A 17,372-nucleotide genomic window follows, 5' to 3' on the forward strand; every position below is an offset into this window, starting at 1 on the left:
TTCACCTCGCATATCCAGACTCTAGACTCATTCAACAGTTTTCTCCAGACCCCTTCCTTTCAAGAACCCCCAAACACACAGAGATCCACCTGCTTCTCCCAAGCACTGTGATGAAAAGTGTGTGCCAACACACCCAGCTTTAAATTAAAAAATAATAATAAAAGAAAAACTATGTGCATTTTATTTCATATTAACTGAACTTCAATAAAACATCACAAGAATAAAGGGAAAGTAAGAGAACTTGTGAGAGACTTAAATTGCTGGAGGAGGAGGGAGAAGCTTCGAAAGAGAGAAGGAATAGAACTTAGGGTCTAATATGCTAAACTGGGGTCCCAAAAGTTAAAAGAAAAGCATTTCAAACATCCATGCTTGAAGCCCAAGGGGATGGAATTGCATCGATCAAATTCTGGAGAACAAAACAATAGCCAAAGTAAAAATGCCTGCCTTTTTATATTCTTCACAGACAGAGAAAAGGTTTTTCAGATAAACAAAATGGGAGCGAGCGCTCCAAGAGCAATCTGCGCACAGAGAATTCCACTCGGAGCTCTGAGGCCGAGGGTCAGTGACCCCAGAAATTCAACATGGGATCCAGAGCAAAGACGTTTGGAAGAATGGGGGGGGGAAAGAAAAAGAAAAATTCTCCCCCTGGAACCAAAGATTCCAGAAGGAAAGCCAGGGCCATGGCCCTGGGAGACACAGGCGTCAGATCACCCATGACAGTTAATACTGCAGCGTAGATCATAAGCCATCTTCGCAACACATAGGGAAAACCCATCTTAAATGTGGACAGCACCATCCACGCCTGGGGCCTTGGACTGTGGAAGGCCAGCTAAGCAGAGCCTGAGGTCTGCAGGCGCTGCTTCTTCCGGCTCCTGCCGACTTCCCTCATGATGGCCTGTGACCCCGCCTGCCGAATAAACCCTTACCTCCCCTAATTGTTTTTGTTCAGAGTATTTTATCCCAGCATCAGGATAGACTAGAACCGTGGGGGAAAATAGAGACTCGGGGAGAAAGATAAAACCTTGTAGCCTTGGAGTGAGAAAGTTGGCAACATTGTTAATACTGCTGCAGGGTGTGCAGGTGGAAGGCACTGAGGTCTGGGTGGTCTTACTCAAGGGAGAGGCGAGCTCCTGGTTTCCAGGAGTTACAGAGTGGCTACAAAGGCCGCGGAACGGTTAAAGCCCTATCCTGCTCAAGCCTATTCAAGCTACATTAAAGATGCTGCTCCTCTCCCAAGTCAGCCTTCTTTCAAGGCCTCCCCGGATCTGCAATTTGGTGTTTACCAAGTAGCTCAAACTGGAATGCAGGAGTGACTCACTTTTCTCATGACCTCCACCCCCATCCCCCCCCACACCCACTTTCCCACTTACCTCCATCCACCCCTACCCCCACCCCCATTCACCCCTACCCCCATTCCCATCCCTGTCTTCCAGACCTGTTCTGCCAGCAGCTGCAGCTGGTCCCAGTCCAAGGAGATGTCAGTCTGCTTTCTGTTGCTGTAACAAAATCCCTGGGACCAGAGAGTGTACGAAGAAGGAAGGTTCGTGTAGCTTACAGTTTGGGTGGCTGAAAGTCCAAAGGGCTTACTTAGGCTGGCCCCGGTGAGGGTCTTTCCTGGCCCTGCTGAGGGTCTTCTAGAAGTGTCACATCAAGGCAGATAGTATAGCGGCAGAAACTCCGGTGAGAAGAGAGATCGTGGTGTGAGACTTGAGGTCTGAGACTGCCCCCAAAAGAGCTACATCCTTCCTTCTGGGATAGCATTCCCAGTGACCAGTCCCCTCCCATGCCATCCCACCGAGGACCAAGCTTCTAACACACACTCCCTTGGGGAACAAACAGTAGGAACGGGTAGCCTGTGTCTGATCATTCACATGGCTCCTGTCTTGATCCAGGGCCATCGTCCCGCCCCCAAGACACGCCAATAACCTCTCAGTACACACGGTAACAGGAGGGTGTCTCCACTCTGTGTCCAACCCGTGATGTCCTTCGCATGTGCCCTTCATCAGCTGCGTGTGCCCTGTCCCCGCCTGCCTCAGCTGGATGTGGGGCCCCGACTTCCCACCTGGCCCCAAAGCACAGCAAACTTCTCGAAACTCTCTCGCCGCCTCTGCACAGGCAGGTTCTTCCTCCCGGGCTTGCTAAGTTGGCAGTTCGAAATTTCCTCGTTGGACAGGTTTTCCCTGAGCAAGGCAGTTGGTCTTTTGCATAGAGCACTGGTGGCCACCTTGCATACAAACTGAGTTGGGTTTTTTGTCTGTATGTATGTACATGCGCACACACATACACACACACACATATACACACACAAACACACACACAAGTAACTCCACAAGCACAAAATCCTCTTTCCTCTGTGAGTTGCTGAAACTCTGATGTCCATTCCTGGACTCTACTTCCACAGTAAAGATGAGTGGGGCAGCCAGGCGGTGGTGGTGCACGCCTTTAATCCCAGCACTTGGGAGGCAGAGGCAGAGGCAGGCAGATTTCTGAGTTCGAGGCCAGCATGGTCTACAGAGTGAGTTCCAGGACAGCCAGGGCTACACAGAGAAACCCTGTCTCGATAAACCCAAAATAAATAAATAAATAAATAAATAAATAAATAAATAAGCAAACCAGGGAGGAAAGGGTTAATTCGACTTCCACTTTCTTGCTGTAGTCCATCCCTGGAGGAAGTCAGGGCATGAACTCAAACAGGACAGGAACCTGGAGGCCGCCTGAGCTGACGCAGTGGAAGGTTGTCACTTACTGGCTTGTTTCCCATGTCTTGCTCAGCTTGCTTTTCTTAAAGAACCCAGGGCCGCCAGCCCAGGGACGGCACTACCTACCACAGGCTGGGCCCTCCCCCACTGAGCTGAACTAAACCTTTCTCCCTTAAGCTGCTCTGGCTCCGTGTTTTGTCTCAAAAAGTTAATGGCATTACACTTAAACTAAGTAATTGCTGTTTTCTGAAATTAAATTTCAACTCAATAGATCCTTTATTTAATGTGGCAGACCTATCTCCGGAACATGCTAGAAGGGACGATCCCAAAATTGGATTAAGTCATCAAAGAAACTTCCTGGTTGTCTTCAGAGTGGCTAAGTGAGTTTGGAACATTTTAGGGTCATTGTGAATAAGTGTCACTGGAGATGGATCAGTGTCCTAAGATTTACTGTTTGAAAAAAAGAGCCCGGGCTGGAGAGATGACTCAGCGGTTAAGAGCACTGACTGCTCTTCTGAAGGTCCTGAGTTTGAATCCCAGAAACCACATGGTGGCTCACAACCATCTGTAGTGGGATCCCAAGCCCTCTTCTGGTGTGTCTGAGGACAGCTACAGTGTACTCATACATACAATAATAAAAACTTTTAAGTAAATAAATAAATAAAAGGTCTGGAGAGACGGCTCAGTAGTTAGGAGCGCCGGCTGCCCTGGCAGAGGACCCAGGTTGGTTCCTAGCATCCACATGTGATTCACAACACTCTGTAACTCCCATTCCAGGAGATCTGGTGCCTTCTCTGACATCCTCAGGCACCAGGAGTGCAGGTGGTACACATGCATACACGTAATAGAAAGAAACCTCACAGGCTGGAGAGATGGTCCTGAGTTCAAATCCCAGCAACCACAAGTTGGCTCACAACCATCCATAATGAGATCTGATGCCCTCTTCTGGGGTGTCTGAAGACTGATACAGTGTACTTGCATATAATAAATAAATAAATTAAAAAAAATTCTCACACATAAAATGAAATCTTTAAACATGTATCTTGTGTGTATTATCGTAAGTTTTGCTTTGCCCCTAAGTTACAGGTTGCTTCACAGAGTGCCGGGCCCCCAGTTGACAGTGGCATTTCGGCATTTACTCTGGTTCCAGGAGTAGTGAAAGGACTTTCAGCACCAAGATGAAAGGACTTAAAAGGGGGGAGTATAAGGGGTTAGGTGAGTGTGGCTAGGCGGCGTGGGGGAAGGTGTCCAGGCGGGCCCTTGCCTGGGCACCTCTGCCCCTGAGGGACCACACACACACAGACATGGTATAGAATAGAGTTTATTCAGAATAGGGGATGGGAGTTAGTGGGAGAGAGAGGTAGAGAGAGAGAGAGAATAGAGAGAGTGAAGGCTGGCCATGACCACGTGGGGGGGGGCAGAGAGTTGAGAGTGTGGGGGAGCGGAGAGCAAAGAGGGAGAGGAGGGGCAAGTAGCCCCTCTTATAGTGGGCCAGATCTCTGGGGCGGGACATACCTGGCTATTGCCAGGTAGGTGTGGGGTGAAGTTTAGACAAAACCCCAACAAGTAGTATGCTGAATGTATGGTTTTTTGTTTTTGTTGTTTTTGTTGTTTTGTTTTTGTTTTTGTTTTTTCCGAGACAGGGTTTCTCTGTATATCCTTGGCTGTCCTGGAACTCACTCTATAGACCATGATGGCCTCGAACTCAGAAATCTGCTTGCCTCTGCCTCCCAAGTGCTGGGATTAAAGGCGTGCGCCACCACTGCACGGCTGGATGCATGTTTTTTACCTTATACATTTGTACAGCCCTCGGTTCCCATTATTTTGCCCACAGCGCACCAGGGTTCTTTTTTTGGAGGGGAGAAAACAGCGAACCCTGGAAACAAGTGCGTTCCCCAAGCCTGCAGTGTGTGGCCGTTAGCCCTCCATTCGTCACTGACACTTTCCAAGGCACCACCACCAAAAATATGGTGGGCCCGAGAGAGAAGACAGGCCCAGAGCATCCCTGAGTCCTTATTTATTTTGTCTGAGTGGTGATAAAAATCAGGTCATTCTCAATCACAGAAACACAGACCTGGGTGTCGTGAAGGATACCTTATGTTCTGCTTACGTCATGCTAACCGGCTGTGTTTTCTTTCTCAAGCAAAGGCAGAGCTGCAAGGATTCGCCCAAGCAAGTGAGCACTGCAGCCCAGCTTAGGAAAAAGGAGACATCTTAGCGCTCTCGTACACACGCACACGCGCGCGCGCACACACACACACACACACACACACACACACACACACACACGGGGGAGGGGGGGGAGGCATCCCATGCACGCAAACAAGCCTCTGTATGAAATTTTCAAAATCCAGAAAATGTCAGCAGGTAGTTTAGCCCTAACCACAGCTCTGTGAAGGAAGGGAGGGAAGAAAAGCCTCTAAACCTTCAGGAAGAGAGCTGACGGATCGTGACTGTGGACGCTGTCTCGGGGAAGCCTAACCAAGCTTTAAAAAACAAAAACAAAAACAAAAAGCTATTAATTTCCAACCTGGGCCAACAGCCTACTGCAGGCTGACTCCACACACCTAGATGTTCCCGGCCAAAAGCTCCTGAGAGGAGTGGGCTACTTGGAAGGGACCCGGCACAGGCCCAGATGGCGCACATCTGTCTAAGAATTAGGATGAGAAAGAAACCAACCTCTCCTATCTGCAGACAGGTGTTGGGGTCTCCCAGGATACCAGCTTATAGAGGGCAAGCAGAGGCTGTGTGGAGGAACAGCAAGGACCCCTGACAAAAGATACAGGTCGTGCGAGCCAACAGGTGGAAGAGCCTACGCTGCTGCCCACCGCTTGATAACATAATTTCAAAGACACTTAAAATATTTAGATTATTGTAACCAAGGTGTTTTTAATAAGGCACCAAACAGCAGGCACCAGGTTGAAATCAATTAGACTCCACTGCTAAATTACACGGGAGAAATTTCCAGCAGAATGGCTCTGAGGCAGGAACCACAGGTATATAAGCACGCCAGACACAATTAAGAACCAAATGGATATTGCCTCCTCATTTATGCGGCAGAAGAAAAAAAACCAAAAAGGCCAGGTGCTCCTACATCCGGGGCAACGGCTAAGAAAAGACAAAACAAAGCAGAAACAGAAGATAAGGCACAAAGGGTGTGGGCAACCATTCTCGAGGCTGTGGCTTCCCAGTGGGGGCGCGCTAGGGGAGAAGCTTTACAGTCCAGGCGTCGGAGGGGGGAGGGGGGTCGGAGCTCGGGCGTGCCCGGTTCGCGGCCACCCAGAACCCACCAGAAGGGTCTTAGGAGTGTGGGGCGGCCCTGTTGGATACTAACCCCGCCCACACGGGTACACCCCCCACTCACACATAACCACCTCACTCTCACAATCGTACATACACAATACACCCACACACACTCACAAAACCACTCACACTTGAACACACACTTCTACACACACATCACACATTCCACCCTCGTACACACATCCCATACATCCACTCATACACAAACACACTCGTCACCCCACACATGCTTGTGTACACACCCCCACACGCTTGAACACACACGTCTACACTCCCCTACTTATACAACACAAGCCCACCACACTCAAACCCCACACATGCTCGTACACACACACACACACATCAGTCTCATGTACACTCACACACATCCCATACATCCACTCATACACAAACACCACACACTTGTCATACCCACACATGCTTGTGTACATACCCACACATGCTCGTGTACACACCCACACTTACACACAGGCTATACACACAGACACACACAGACACACACAGAGAGACTACACACACACACACACACACACACACACACACACACACACACACACACACACAGAAGAACGCTCAAGGTTCTCGGCCTCCTCCCAGATTCCGGCCTCGGCCGCGCGGGGGCGCAGTGCGCAGGCGCGTCCCGTGGGCTGCTGTGCGGCTCCGGGCCACCAGGGGCCGCTGTGGCGTGGGCGGGAGGCGCGCGGGACGCGCCGCGCAGCGCCGGACCCTCTTAACCACGGCCTCGCCGGTTTGGCGGGGTGAAAGGTTGCGAAGATGGCGACGGCCTTGAGCGAGGAGGAGCTGGACAATGAAGACTATTACTCACTGCTGAACGTGCGCAGGGAGGTGAGGCCCGCGGCGTGGCGTCGGCGGGGCTGAGGCCCGGCTCGGCGGTTCTGGACGGTCGGACGGGCGGCTCTGGCCCCGCAGCCGCCCCGGCAAGGCCACGGCCCGGCCCGGAGTCCGCGTGACCCCGCCGCCGTGCGCGCCTGCCGGCCGTCGAGCTGCCCGCACCGCCGCGACCCTCGCGCCCTGGCGCGGGGCCAGCGTCCGCCCCGCGCTCCGCGTCCTGTGCGTGGCGTGCACCGGGCCCGGGACGGGCCCGGACCCACGCACTCCGCGGAGGGGGACGAGGGCCCCGGGGAAGCCGCTGCAATGGGGTCCCCGGTCCCCGCGACCCAGTCCCACGCTTCCCCTACACACTCCTGCCCTAGGCTAGGGGGTAGGGCTGTCAGCCTGAGCCAGCAGGTGGGCGAGTGGAGCCCGGGACACCAAGGTCAAGGCCACACGGGAGCCTCTGCCGGGTTCGGTCGGTCCCCTCCACTCTGGCGCTGCTGCAGCCGAGTCTACCCTCACAGGCCAGCGACTCGTGTCCTCCTCCAATCCGTTGAGCCTTTGCCCAGAAATCAGAGAGCAGGACCTCCCCAGCCTCGACCCAAGGGGCCGTGGATAAGCAAGGCGTGCTAGGCCAGAGACGCACCGGCGCTCTGACCGGACTTCAGCATCCAGGTCAAGTGGATTCCCGCGGTCTCCTCGAAAATAAAAAGTCACTCTAGAGGCCCGCACTGTCTGGCACATGTATCTATCACACGTCCTTATTCTCGATGGCTAGTCCGCACTTGAGCTCTGTCAGAGAAGGGTTTCCGGAAAGGCTTCCAAGGTCAGGTCACGAAAGGCATTTGTGATGTTTGTGGCTGCTGGGTTCTGGCTGTCAGCCCTGCCAGAGAAGTCCCGATCCTGTCTTTTAGATTTTCTGGTAGTGACCAAAAGTAACTGAATTGTGCAGTCTTCAGCAACGCTAACCCAGTTACCAGTAAAAGTTGGTCAGTGTGCTAATAACCAACATCTTTCGGAGTGTTCGTTTTGTGCACAGCCACCTGCAGAAAAAAAAACCCTCAGTGTCTCTTTAAATTGTGATAGCCGCCCTCATAACAACCCAGTATTTATAATCGAGGAACAAACAGGTGTAATTCGTCCCAGGGCAGTCAAACTCTAGAAACCCAGCTCTTGAAGTCTGCTGCTGCCTCAGTTTACCACTCCACATACAGCACAGCTCTGTCTTTATACAATGCCCTGTATCAGCCACTGCTTACTACAGAAACTTTCCTGGACTCTCGGGGAAAACTGCAGTGGAGCACCTGGGGCTCCTCACTCTGGATTTATAGCTGAAGGGCCCTCAGACTTGGAGCAGATTGTTTCTGTCACTTAGCAGTTGAATGAAGCTGTAAATGTCCCCCCTAGGTTGTTTTGATTTTGTTTCGTTTTTTTCTGACACAGGGCCTCACTCTGTGGTGCTGGCAAGAACTCACTGTGAGCCGGGCAGTGGTGGCACACACCTTTAATCCCAGCACTTGGGAGGCAGAGGCAGGCGGATTTCTGAGTTGGAGGCCAGCCTGGTCTACAGAGTGAGTTCCAGGACAGCTAGGGCTACACAGAGAAACCCTGTCTTGAAAAACCAAAAAAAAAAAAAAAAAAAAAAAAACCACCAAAAGAAAACCAACTCACTGTGTATGTGTAGACCAGGCTAGCCTTGAACTCACAAAGATCTGGCTGCCTCTACCTCTCAAATGCCAGGAACAAAGGCAAGAGACACAATGCCCAGACATTTCCCGGGTCTTGAGGAAGCAGAATGATGGTAAAAGGAGCCGAGCTTCTGTGATGGGTTTGTTGTTTCTTTTGTTTTAAATCTCCGAGTCCTGACTAGTCTGGGTTGTTGGCAGTTGAGCAGCCATTATTTACCTGTTTGCCAGAGCTCCTGAATCTATGCGGCTGCCGGTGCTCAGAAGGACATGTGAACCCTCTGGGATTTCAGGGCTCTTCATTTCTGTTGCACTGGGATAGGAGCCAAAGTAATACTTCTTTTAAAGGAATGCTTTACTTCTGGCAGTGAGTGCAGGCACCCCCTGCATTTATAACTAGGTGAAGTCCTCAACACACAAGCCTCTATCTTGGGCTGTTCTTGCCAACATGTTCGGTGTTGAGTGCCATTGTGTCTGCTTGCTGACTTTGTGGCAGCTGCTTCTACTGCAAAGAAAGCTTGAAGACTATGGCACTGGTGTTTCCTAGAGGTTTCTGTTTGCTTTCCCATGCCTGAAGTTGAAATAGCCTGCTTTAGCCAGAGAACAAAACAGAAGAAACCTTCAGTCTTGCTCTCCTCGAACGGGAGAGCGTGTGCTTGTTTTGTGTGTCGAGTGCCTGGGCAGCTGCTGCGTTTGCTGTCTGTTCTGAGCCTGGCTGAGGTACTGTAGGAAGCCACTCGTCTCCATACCAGCAAGGGCATCTTCAGAGTGATCAGTTCCACCAAGTTCAGTCTTTTCCCTAGAGGAAAAGTGGAAAAAGTGGAAAAAGAGGATAAGTGGAAGCAACTCTGCAGACCAGTACATTCCAAGTACAGGCTATAAGCGTTGAACTGGGCTGTAGCTCCGTCGTAGAATGTTTGTCTAACATTCCGAGTGCAGGTTATAAGCGCTGAGCTGTAGCTCCATCTGTAGAACGTATGTCTAACACACATGAAACCATGAGGCAGGCCAGGTACTTACTGAATAAACTGGGCACGGTGGCACTTGGGAAGTAGAAGCAGGAGGTTTAGACATTTAAAGTCATCCTTGGCTAACACAGTTTGACGCCAGCCTGGGATACATGCCGGCTTCATAGAATTCTTAAACTTATATATTTTAAATCCAGTTTATTCCTAAATAATATGGTCTGGATTCTTCTTTATCACTCTCATGATACACTTGAAAGAATTTCATTTTAGCAATGCATTCTGAAGCAGTAAAATTATTATGAGTTCCAGACCAGTCAGGTCTACATTAAAACAAAACAAACAGCCGGACAGTGGTGGCGCACGCCTGTAATCCCAGCACACAGGGAGGCAGAGGCAGGCGGATTTCTGATTTCGAGGCCAGCCTGGTCTACAGAGTGAGTTCCAGGAGAGCCAGGGCTATACAGAGAAACCCTGTCTCGAAAAAACCAAATCCAAAAACCAAAAAAACCAAAACCCTATCTAAAGAAATGGGACTATCTTTTTGTGTGTTTGTTTTTGGTTTTTCAAGACAGGGTTTCCAGGGTTTCTCTGTATAGCCTTGGCTGTCCTGGAACTCACTCCATAGACCAGGCTGGCCTCGAACTCAGAAATCCACCTGCCTCTGCCTCCCAGAGTGCTGGGATTAAAGGCATGTGACACTACTGCCCGGCTCTTTTTTTTTTTTTAATATTTAATTTTTTGTTTTGTTTGTGTAAGTACACTGTAGCTGTCTTCAGACACATCAGCAGAGGGCATCAGATCCCATTACAGGTGGTTATGAGCCACCATGTGGTTGCTGGGATTTGAACTCAGGACCTCTGGAAGAATAGTCAGGGCTCTTAACCTCCTGAGCTATCTCTCCAGCCCCCCCCCTTTTATTAATTTATTATTATGTGTAAGTACGCTGTAGCTATCTTCAGACACACTAGACAAGGGCATCAGATCCCATTACAGATGTCTGTGAGCCACCATGTGGTTGCTGGGATTTGAACTCAGGACCTTCAGAAGAGTAGTCAGTGCTCTTAATTGCTGAGCCATCTCTCTAGCCCCTGACTGTCTTAATGTAGTTTTTTGATCAGCCAACCTCTTTTTCAAGGCCATTGGGAGGTTTGGGGTTCTGATGTCTGTTTCTTGATTGTTTGTTTTTGTACTGTCTGTCAGATATGTCTGTGGTGCTTGGTTTGTGTGAAGGTCTGAGGACAACTTGCAGGAGCTGGTTCTCACCATCTGTGTTGCGGGTTCTCTTCTTGAGATCAGGAAGGAGTCTGGGTTGATCCTCTAGAGTTTCTCGTGGACACGTGTTCAAAGGGTGACATTTGTGGCAGTGATTGTGAGTTGGTGCTTGCCCTGGGTCTGTAGGGTTGGGCCTGACTGTCCACATCAGCCTGTAAGCCCAGAGGTTCAGGGCCAGGAATTATAGCCCATTCTGCCTGCACCCAGCCTGCAAGTTCTTAGCAGTGTACGCCAGTACTAGAGAGAACGCATGGCTTTTGTCCCAGTGCTGCTTCTGTCGGGAGGTGCGCTCCTCTGCCTGTTATTGTGTAATTGCGTGTGGTGCTTATTGTATGTGTGCATGTGCATCATGTAATTACATGTCTAGGAGTCAGTTCTGTCTTTTCATTGTGTGGGGACTCAGGGCCTGCGTCAGGCTTGGCAGCAAGCTCCTTACCCACCAAGACAGCTTGCATGCCAGTCTTGTTTGTTTAACACAGAAGTGTAGCTAACAGGCTGGGTGTGGTAGCACATGCCTTTAACTCCAGGACTCCAGAAATGGGCCAGCCTGAAGGAAGGAAGGAAGGAAGGAAGGAAGGAAGGAAGGAAGGAAGGAAGGAAGGAAGGAAAACTAACACTGTATTAAGCGCTTACTGTAAGCTAGGCTTATACACACTGCCACTTGGGTAGAATGTGTGTGAAGTGCTAGACATAACTTGTTATCCAGTTGATGGGGTGAGGTTCTGCTTATTGTGAAGACACACACACAGCATGGTGAAGGATGCCTGTAATCCTAGCACTTGGAGGGGAAACACAAGGTCAGGAGTTCAAGGTCCACATCAGCTCTGTAGGAGTTTGAGGATACCCAGGGCCACATGATACCCTGTTACAAAAGACAAACCAAAAAGGTATGTGTGTGGACAGCATTAGCATGCCTTGCACTGGTGGTGTGTGTGTGTGTCTGTGTGTGTGGACAGCCTTAGCATGCTGTGCACTGGTGGTGGTGGTGGTGGTGGCGGTGGTGTGGTGTGTGTGTGTGTGTGTGTGTGTGGACAGCCTTAGCATGCTGTGCACTGGTGGTGGTGTGTGTGTGTGTGTGTGTGTGTGTGTGTGTGTGTACAGCCTTAGCATGCTGTGCACTGGTGGAGTTGCTTATCTGATAATACTCCTGGAAGTTGGTGCTGGGCATGTAGAGGTGCCGTGCACACATGGGCCTGGCTGCATCTTCAGTACCACAGGGAAAGTGTGTGTCAGAATGTGTGCATTAGGTTATGTGTGCCCAAAGTTTTCTGTGCTCCTTCTCATCTAAAGAGCTGAGTTTATTCTTTCTAAAAGGTGTGTCTGACCTTTAGATGGTGCTTCCCTCAGAGCTGACCTAGGGTGGGGGCTCTGCTGAGAGGTGAACCACAGGGTGGAGACTAGAGATTGGGGTGCAAACGAATGGGGGTCACACAGATGCTCCGGAGGAGAAGCAGGACCGAAGGAGGTGAGCGGCATGCCGTGACCAGGGTGGCAGGGAGGCAGAGTCGAGAGAGGCGGCCTGTGGACTGGAGAGCCGTGGAGGATGCTTGGCCAGGTTCAACATCATCTCAATGTAATTAGCCAACAATACAGTTAAATTCACTTCGTTAATGAACCGTAAGCCAGTTAATACCTTCCTGCTTTGGGCATTTCAGTAATAGCTACTTGAAATTTTTATGCTCTAGTTTTGCATTACCCAGACGGACACTTTCCTTTTCTCTCAGAGATTTCAGTCGAAAGTTCTTGTGTTTATTGTAACTTTGATAATAAAGCAATAGAGAAGGAAAGCTGGGCTGTGCTTTGCCTAGCTTCGGAGCCAGGTCCTTACTTTATTAACTGTCCGTTTTAATTTTGTGTATTTCATTTGTAGCTCTCTTGTTCAAATAAGGATTTAAAATAACAAATTAATAAATTGTACATGCTTCAGAGAGGACCCAGGCACACATCTCTGTCAGGGAGAGGCGGCCCCTGTCAGGATGCGCCGTAATCCCACTGTGAGGGGAACAGCCACCTCTGAGTCTCCTGAGCTGTGAGTACTCCTCCTCCAGGTCAGGAGCACGGGGTTCTTCCCTGATGTATGGAAGCCAGAGAACTCTCCAGAAGGAAAATGCCAAGCTAAAAGAGACGGGGTCCCAGGAGAGTGCCTGAGTGGGCAGCTGGCGCAGACAGGCCCTGAGGAGGTTAAGTCATGTGGGGAGAGGAGCTGACTGTCAGTGTGGACAGAGCCCAGAACCCCTGCCACGGGAGAACTAGAGTGTGCCTCAAAAGACCGTCACTGTGGCCCAGTGCATTTCTGTACTTCCTTGTTGGACGGTGCAGGGCTGTTCCTACAGTGTCCGCCAGAGGGGTGAGCAGATGGACGGGTGCCCGCCTGCCCCCCTCCCGCCTTCCCTCTTACCTCCGTCTTCAGCAGCGCTTCCTGTCAGCTTGCTTCCTTTGCTCTACTGGTGATAGGCCTTGGCCTCTCGCAAGGAAGGTCTTATGCAAGCTGAAGTCCCATTTAGATCTCTTCTTCTTGCCTTCTGACGTACTGCCAGGTGAAGTCTGTGTGTGTGTACCTGGTGTTGCTTTTTTCCTTCTTTATTTCATTTTTCATATGTGTGGTGTTGGATTCCCCCAGAACTGGAGTCACAAGTGGCTGTGAACTGCCAGGTGTGGGTGCTGGGCCCTTTGCTAAGCAGTACAAGAGCGTTTAACTGCTAAACCGGCCCTGCAGCCCTTGTTCATGGGTCCTAAGAATAAAACCACATCTAGTTTGCTGTCTCCTGGGGTTAGGGACCATCTTGTGGTGTTTTTGTCTCTTTGGTGGTACCCAGAGCCTAGCTGACACTGGTCATCCTGCTGACAGGGGCGGTGTCCATCTGCCCCCTCCCCTCCCCCATGTAGGTTTGTTTTGCTTTGTGGAACACCCACCTTACAGTTTTGTTTTCTTTTACACGAGTATGTGTGTTCCTGTGGGTGTGTTGTTGGAGGAGGGGTGTGAACCAGAGATTGCTAATTCAGGTGTTTCGGTGGCCACCTTGTCCTGGGGGTCCTGACTCTGCTGGCTGCCACACCCACCTGCAGCTTACACAGTGCAGAGGGAGGGTGTGGCCTCTGGGTCCATTGCTCCGTCTCCAGGGTCCTTAAGACCCCTGTATTGAGGCTCCGGTTGCTGGGATAGCCTTCTAGTTGCTTCGGGAACTGGCTACTGGAAGAAATTTCTTCATCTTTGTTTTGGAAAGCCTTTGCTCTCTTGTATGAACATTGTCTGAAGTCAGATACGAGAGGAGAACAGATTCACATGCAGGGGTGCGCCTCGGGCTCTTCTGCAGACCTGTGGAGAGCACCTGCTCTCCTGTGGAAGCCTGGCTCTTTCCTGCTGGGTTTGGCCTTTCTGTCAGGCAGGCAGGTGTTGATAGTCTCCTCTTGATTCTTTATTGCAGTCTTTCTCACCAACACCAGCAATGTTGCCTGTAAAAAATCCATCCATTCCCATGGTGCCGGGAAGGATTTGCACACTGTTTCTCTTGCCAGGCCATGCACAGCCGCATTCTGCTGTGCACAGAGGCGGTGCTGTCTGCGTTTTCCTACAGTGACAGGCTCTTCCCTCTGCATGGTTAAGATGTTGGCTGTGCATAAGTTCCTTCCCCGAGAACCAGCCTTGGCTGTGGAATCTCACTGAGACAGAAACAGGCAGATCTCCGAGTTCTAGGTTACCCAAGGCTAGCTATATAGTAGAAGGAAAGGAAGAGGAAAGGGACGCTGTTTGCGTGGGCAAATGGTCTCAGCATGTGGGGGGCTTACACAGATGGGCGCTGCTTGTGTAAAGGGCCAGGCTGTAGAGTAGGGCCCTTCTCGGGAGGGCGTGCAGGCTGCGCCGCCTCCAGCTCCAGGGTTTCCCAGCCCTGAGGAGAGTAGGGTTTGGTCTCTGCTGTCAGTATCTTAGTGACACAGTGAACCAAGATCCCTTTCTTGAGGCAGCAGCTCCAGCCCAGACCGGCTCAGTGCTCACTAGCTTCCAAATCAGCTTCTTCCCTGTTGGATCATTTCCCAAAGCAAAGTCCAGGCCTTTACTAGCTGAAACAGGTTTTTTCTTCTCTCTCTTTCTCTTTCTCTCTCTCTCTCTCTCTCTCTCTCTCTCTCTCTCTCTCTCCCTCTCCCTCCCTCCCTCCCTCCCTCCCTCCCTCCCTCTCTCCCTCCCTCCCTCCCTCTCTCCCTCTCTCCCTCTAAGACAGGGTTTCTCTGTGTAGCCCTGGCTGTCCTGGAACTCACTCTGTAGACCAGGCTGGCCTCCAACTCAGAAATCCGCCTGCCTCTGCCTCCCAAGTGCTGAGATTACAGGCGTGCGCCTCCACCACCCTGCGGAGCAGGTATTTTCTTTTTTCTTCCAGTGTCCTTGGTTGCGGTGACTAGGTGGACTTCCCCATTCCTCAGGGATACGGGCTTCAGAGAAAGCCAGAGCTTTGTTCCTCGAGTGATGTGTGGTGAAGAATGACTCACCGTGCTGAGCATCCTTGCTCGCTCCTCGCAGGACTGGATAAGAGCACAAGTATTGCCATTGTAAGCACCGTGCAGCAAGTATTATTGGCTCTCTGTTTGCCTGGCACATAGTAGGACTTCCTGGTGCCTGTTCGGTGCACAGAGACCATGTTCCTTGTTCTAGGCAGTCAGTAGGAGTTGGACATGTGACACTTCCAGCTTCAGATGGTCATATGTCTCAAAAACAAATCAAACCCAAACAAACAAAATCAACAACCCAGCCCTGAGTTTGGCAAAGGGCCTGCTGGGATGGCCAGTGAGAGGAGCTCTTATTGACAGCCTGAGTGTGCCTCTGCCCTCGCCCCGGGTCCCACACGGTGGAAGGGGAGAGCAAACCTCAGAAAACAGTTCTCTGACACATAAGTGAACTCCGGGTCATGTGTTCGTGTGGAGATGAGGTTTGAGGCCGGCCCGGGCTATATCCAGTGCAAGCCTGGACTGTCCCAGTGTTCCTGGGAGGGCGTGCACGGTGACTCTCCATGCCTGTGCTCTGTGCTCACTGTGGGGCATCTGTCACAGGCACTCCTGCTGGTCAGGGCTAGTTCTCACACCCACGGAGCCACCCCTCAACCCTGGTTTATTTGGTGTCTCTTTATTTGGTGTCTTGCTTGGCGCCGATGAGTGTGCTGCAGCCCTCCAGGGCCGGGCTCTCTTTGGAGGCTTTGGCATGGGGAATGCCAGCCTGGTAGAGTGGTTGAAATTGTTCTTTCCTCTTGAGCTTTTAGAGCACGCTGAAAATAGAGAACCTGGCTGGCCATGCTCTTATTTGTTGAGTGATTTCTGTCATTCGTTTGAGGGATATATTTGGTGTTTGGAACAGGGTCTTTCCAGGCGTGGTAGCGCACGCCTGTAATCTCAGCACTTGGGAGGCCGAGGCAGGCGGATTTCTGAGTTGGAGGCCAGCTTGGTCTACAGAGTGAGTTCCAGGACAGCCAGGACTACACAGAGAAACCCTGTCTTAAAGAAAGAAAGAAAGAAAGGAAGGAAGGAAGGAAGGAAGGAAGGAAGGAAGGAAGGAAGGAAGGAAGGGGGAGGGGGGAGGGAGGGAGGAAAGAAAGAAAGAAAGAAAGAAAGAAAGAAAGAAAGAAAGAAAGAAAGAAAGAAAGAAAGAGGGTCTTATTTTATAGCCTAGGCTGGCCCAGAACTCATCCAGCCTCCTTCCGTCTAGCTCTGGAGTGCTGGAATTCCTGGCATGCTCTGCCATGCCTGGCTGCACTGAGAGACCTTGATTTCTGACTCCTGTCCTGAGTACTTGTGAGGGAGCTTGTTCTACCCTTTGTGATTTCATCTTCTAAAGGTTTTCCTTCTTTATTTAGTTTTTTTGTAAGTCTATTTTCTGCTGCTGTAATAAAATGCTTGAGGTTGGGGACCGTAAAGAATTGAAGGGTGATAAAGCTTGTTGCTTGGGAGAAGGCTGCAGGATACCAACAGCTTCTCTTCGGCTCTCGTAAAGAGAGGCATTGTGGCCAATTGCATTGAGCCGTGTGGAGCCGGTAAGGCTTGGTCACGGGGAGCTGGCGCAGCCGGGGTCCTGACCTTTTCCTGAGGGCATGCCACAGCAACATCACAGCCCAGTCCCTTTAACATCAGCTCTGGGGACCAAGCTCCTAGCACACTTCAGGGACATTCTTGGTGTGTGTGTGTGTGTGGGGGGGGGTTAGTTGTGTGAATGTGTGTGCACGTGTGAGCATGGGTGAAGGGACCTGTGCATCCCCAGAGGCTACAAAACGGTGGGAGGAGTGAGCAGCTGTCAAATGGATGCTGGGGTCTGAGCCCTGGTCCTCATGACTGAAGTGTAAGCTCCCTTAGCCATGAGCCACTGCCCCAGCTCTCATGCAGTGCATTATACGCACAAGTCTCTCCTGCTCCTGCCGTTGAGTCAGTCAGCCTGTAGGGTTTGGCTTGTCGTATTTTATTTTCCTGTGCTTTAACCTGCCTTATGACTCCTCTTGTTCCTGAAGGCTGAGTGGTGTGTTGTCTGATAGCCACAGGCTAATGCAGCCTCCTGTCTCCTTTGATAGGTTTCTAATTTCATGTGGGTGATAGGAATGATTCTTAGTGTGTCCATCTTTAAGTTGTTTTTTTAAGGA

At 50.8% G+C, this 17,372-nt stretch overlaps 1 protein-coding gene across 2 annotated transcripts in view; it reads left to right on the forward strand.

Annotated features, from left to right (window-relative positions):
* The first annotated feature begins 6,731 nt into the window (after positions 1-6,731).
* Positions 6,732-17,372, forward strand: part of Dnajc11 (DnaJ heat shock protein family (Hsp40) member C11) — a 47,801-nt gene continuing 37,160 nt past the window's right edge. The window contains exon 1 of one of the 2 annotated variants that reach the window (XM_052178260.1): positions 6,732-6,848. In XM_052178260.1, the coding sequence (XP_052034220.1) occupies positions 6,777-6,848 (72 nt within the window). In that variant the 5' untranslated portion in view covers positions 6,732-6,776. Of the gene's footprint in view, positions 6,849-13,226; positions 13,299-17,372 lie in introns of those variants that run through there. The other variant, XM_052178262.1, reaches the window with a different exon arrangement.

Source organism: Apodemus sylvaticus, chromosome 3 (genome assembly GCF_947179515.1).
Source record: "Apodemus sylvaticus chromosome 3, mApoSyl1.1, whole genome shotgun sequence".
NCBI lineage: Eukaryota > Metazoa > Chordata > Mammalia > Rodentia > Muridae > Apodemus > Apodemus sylvaticus.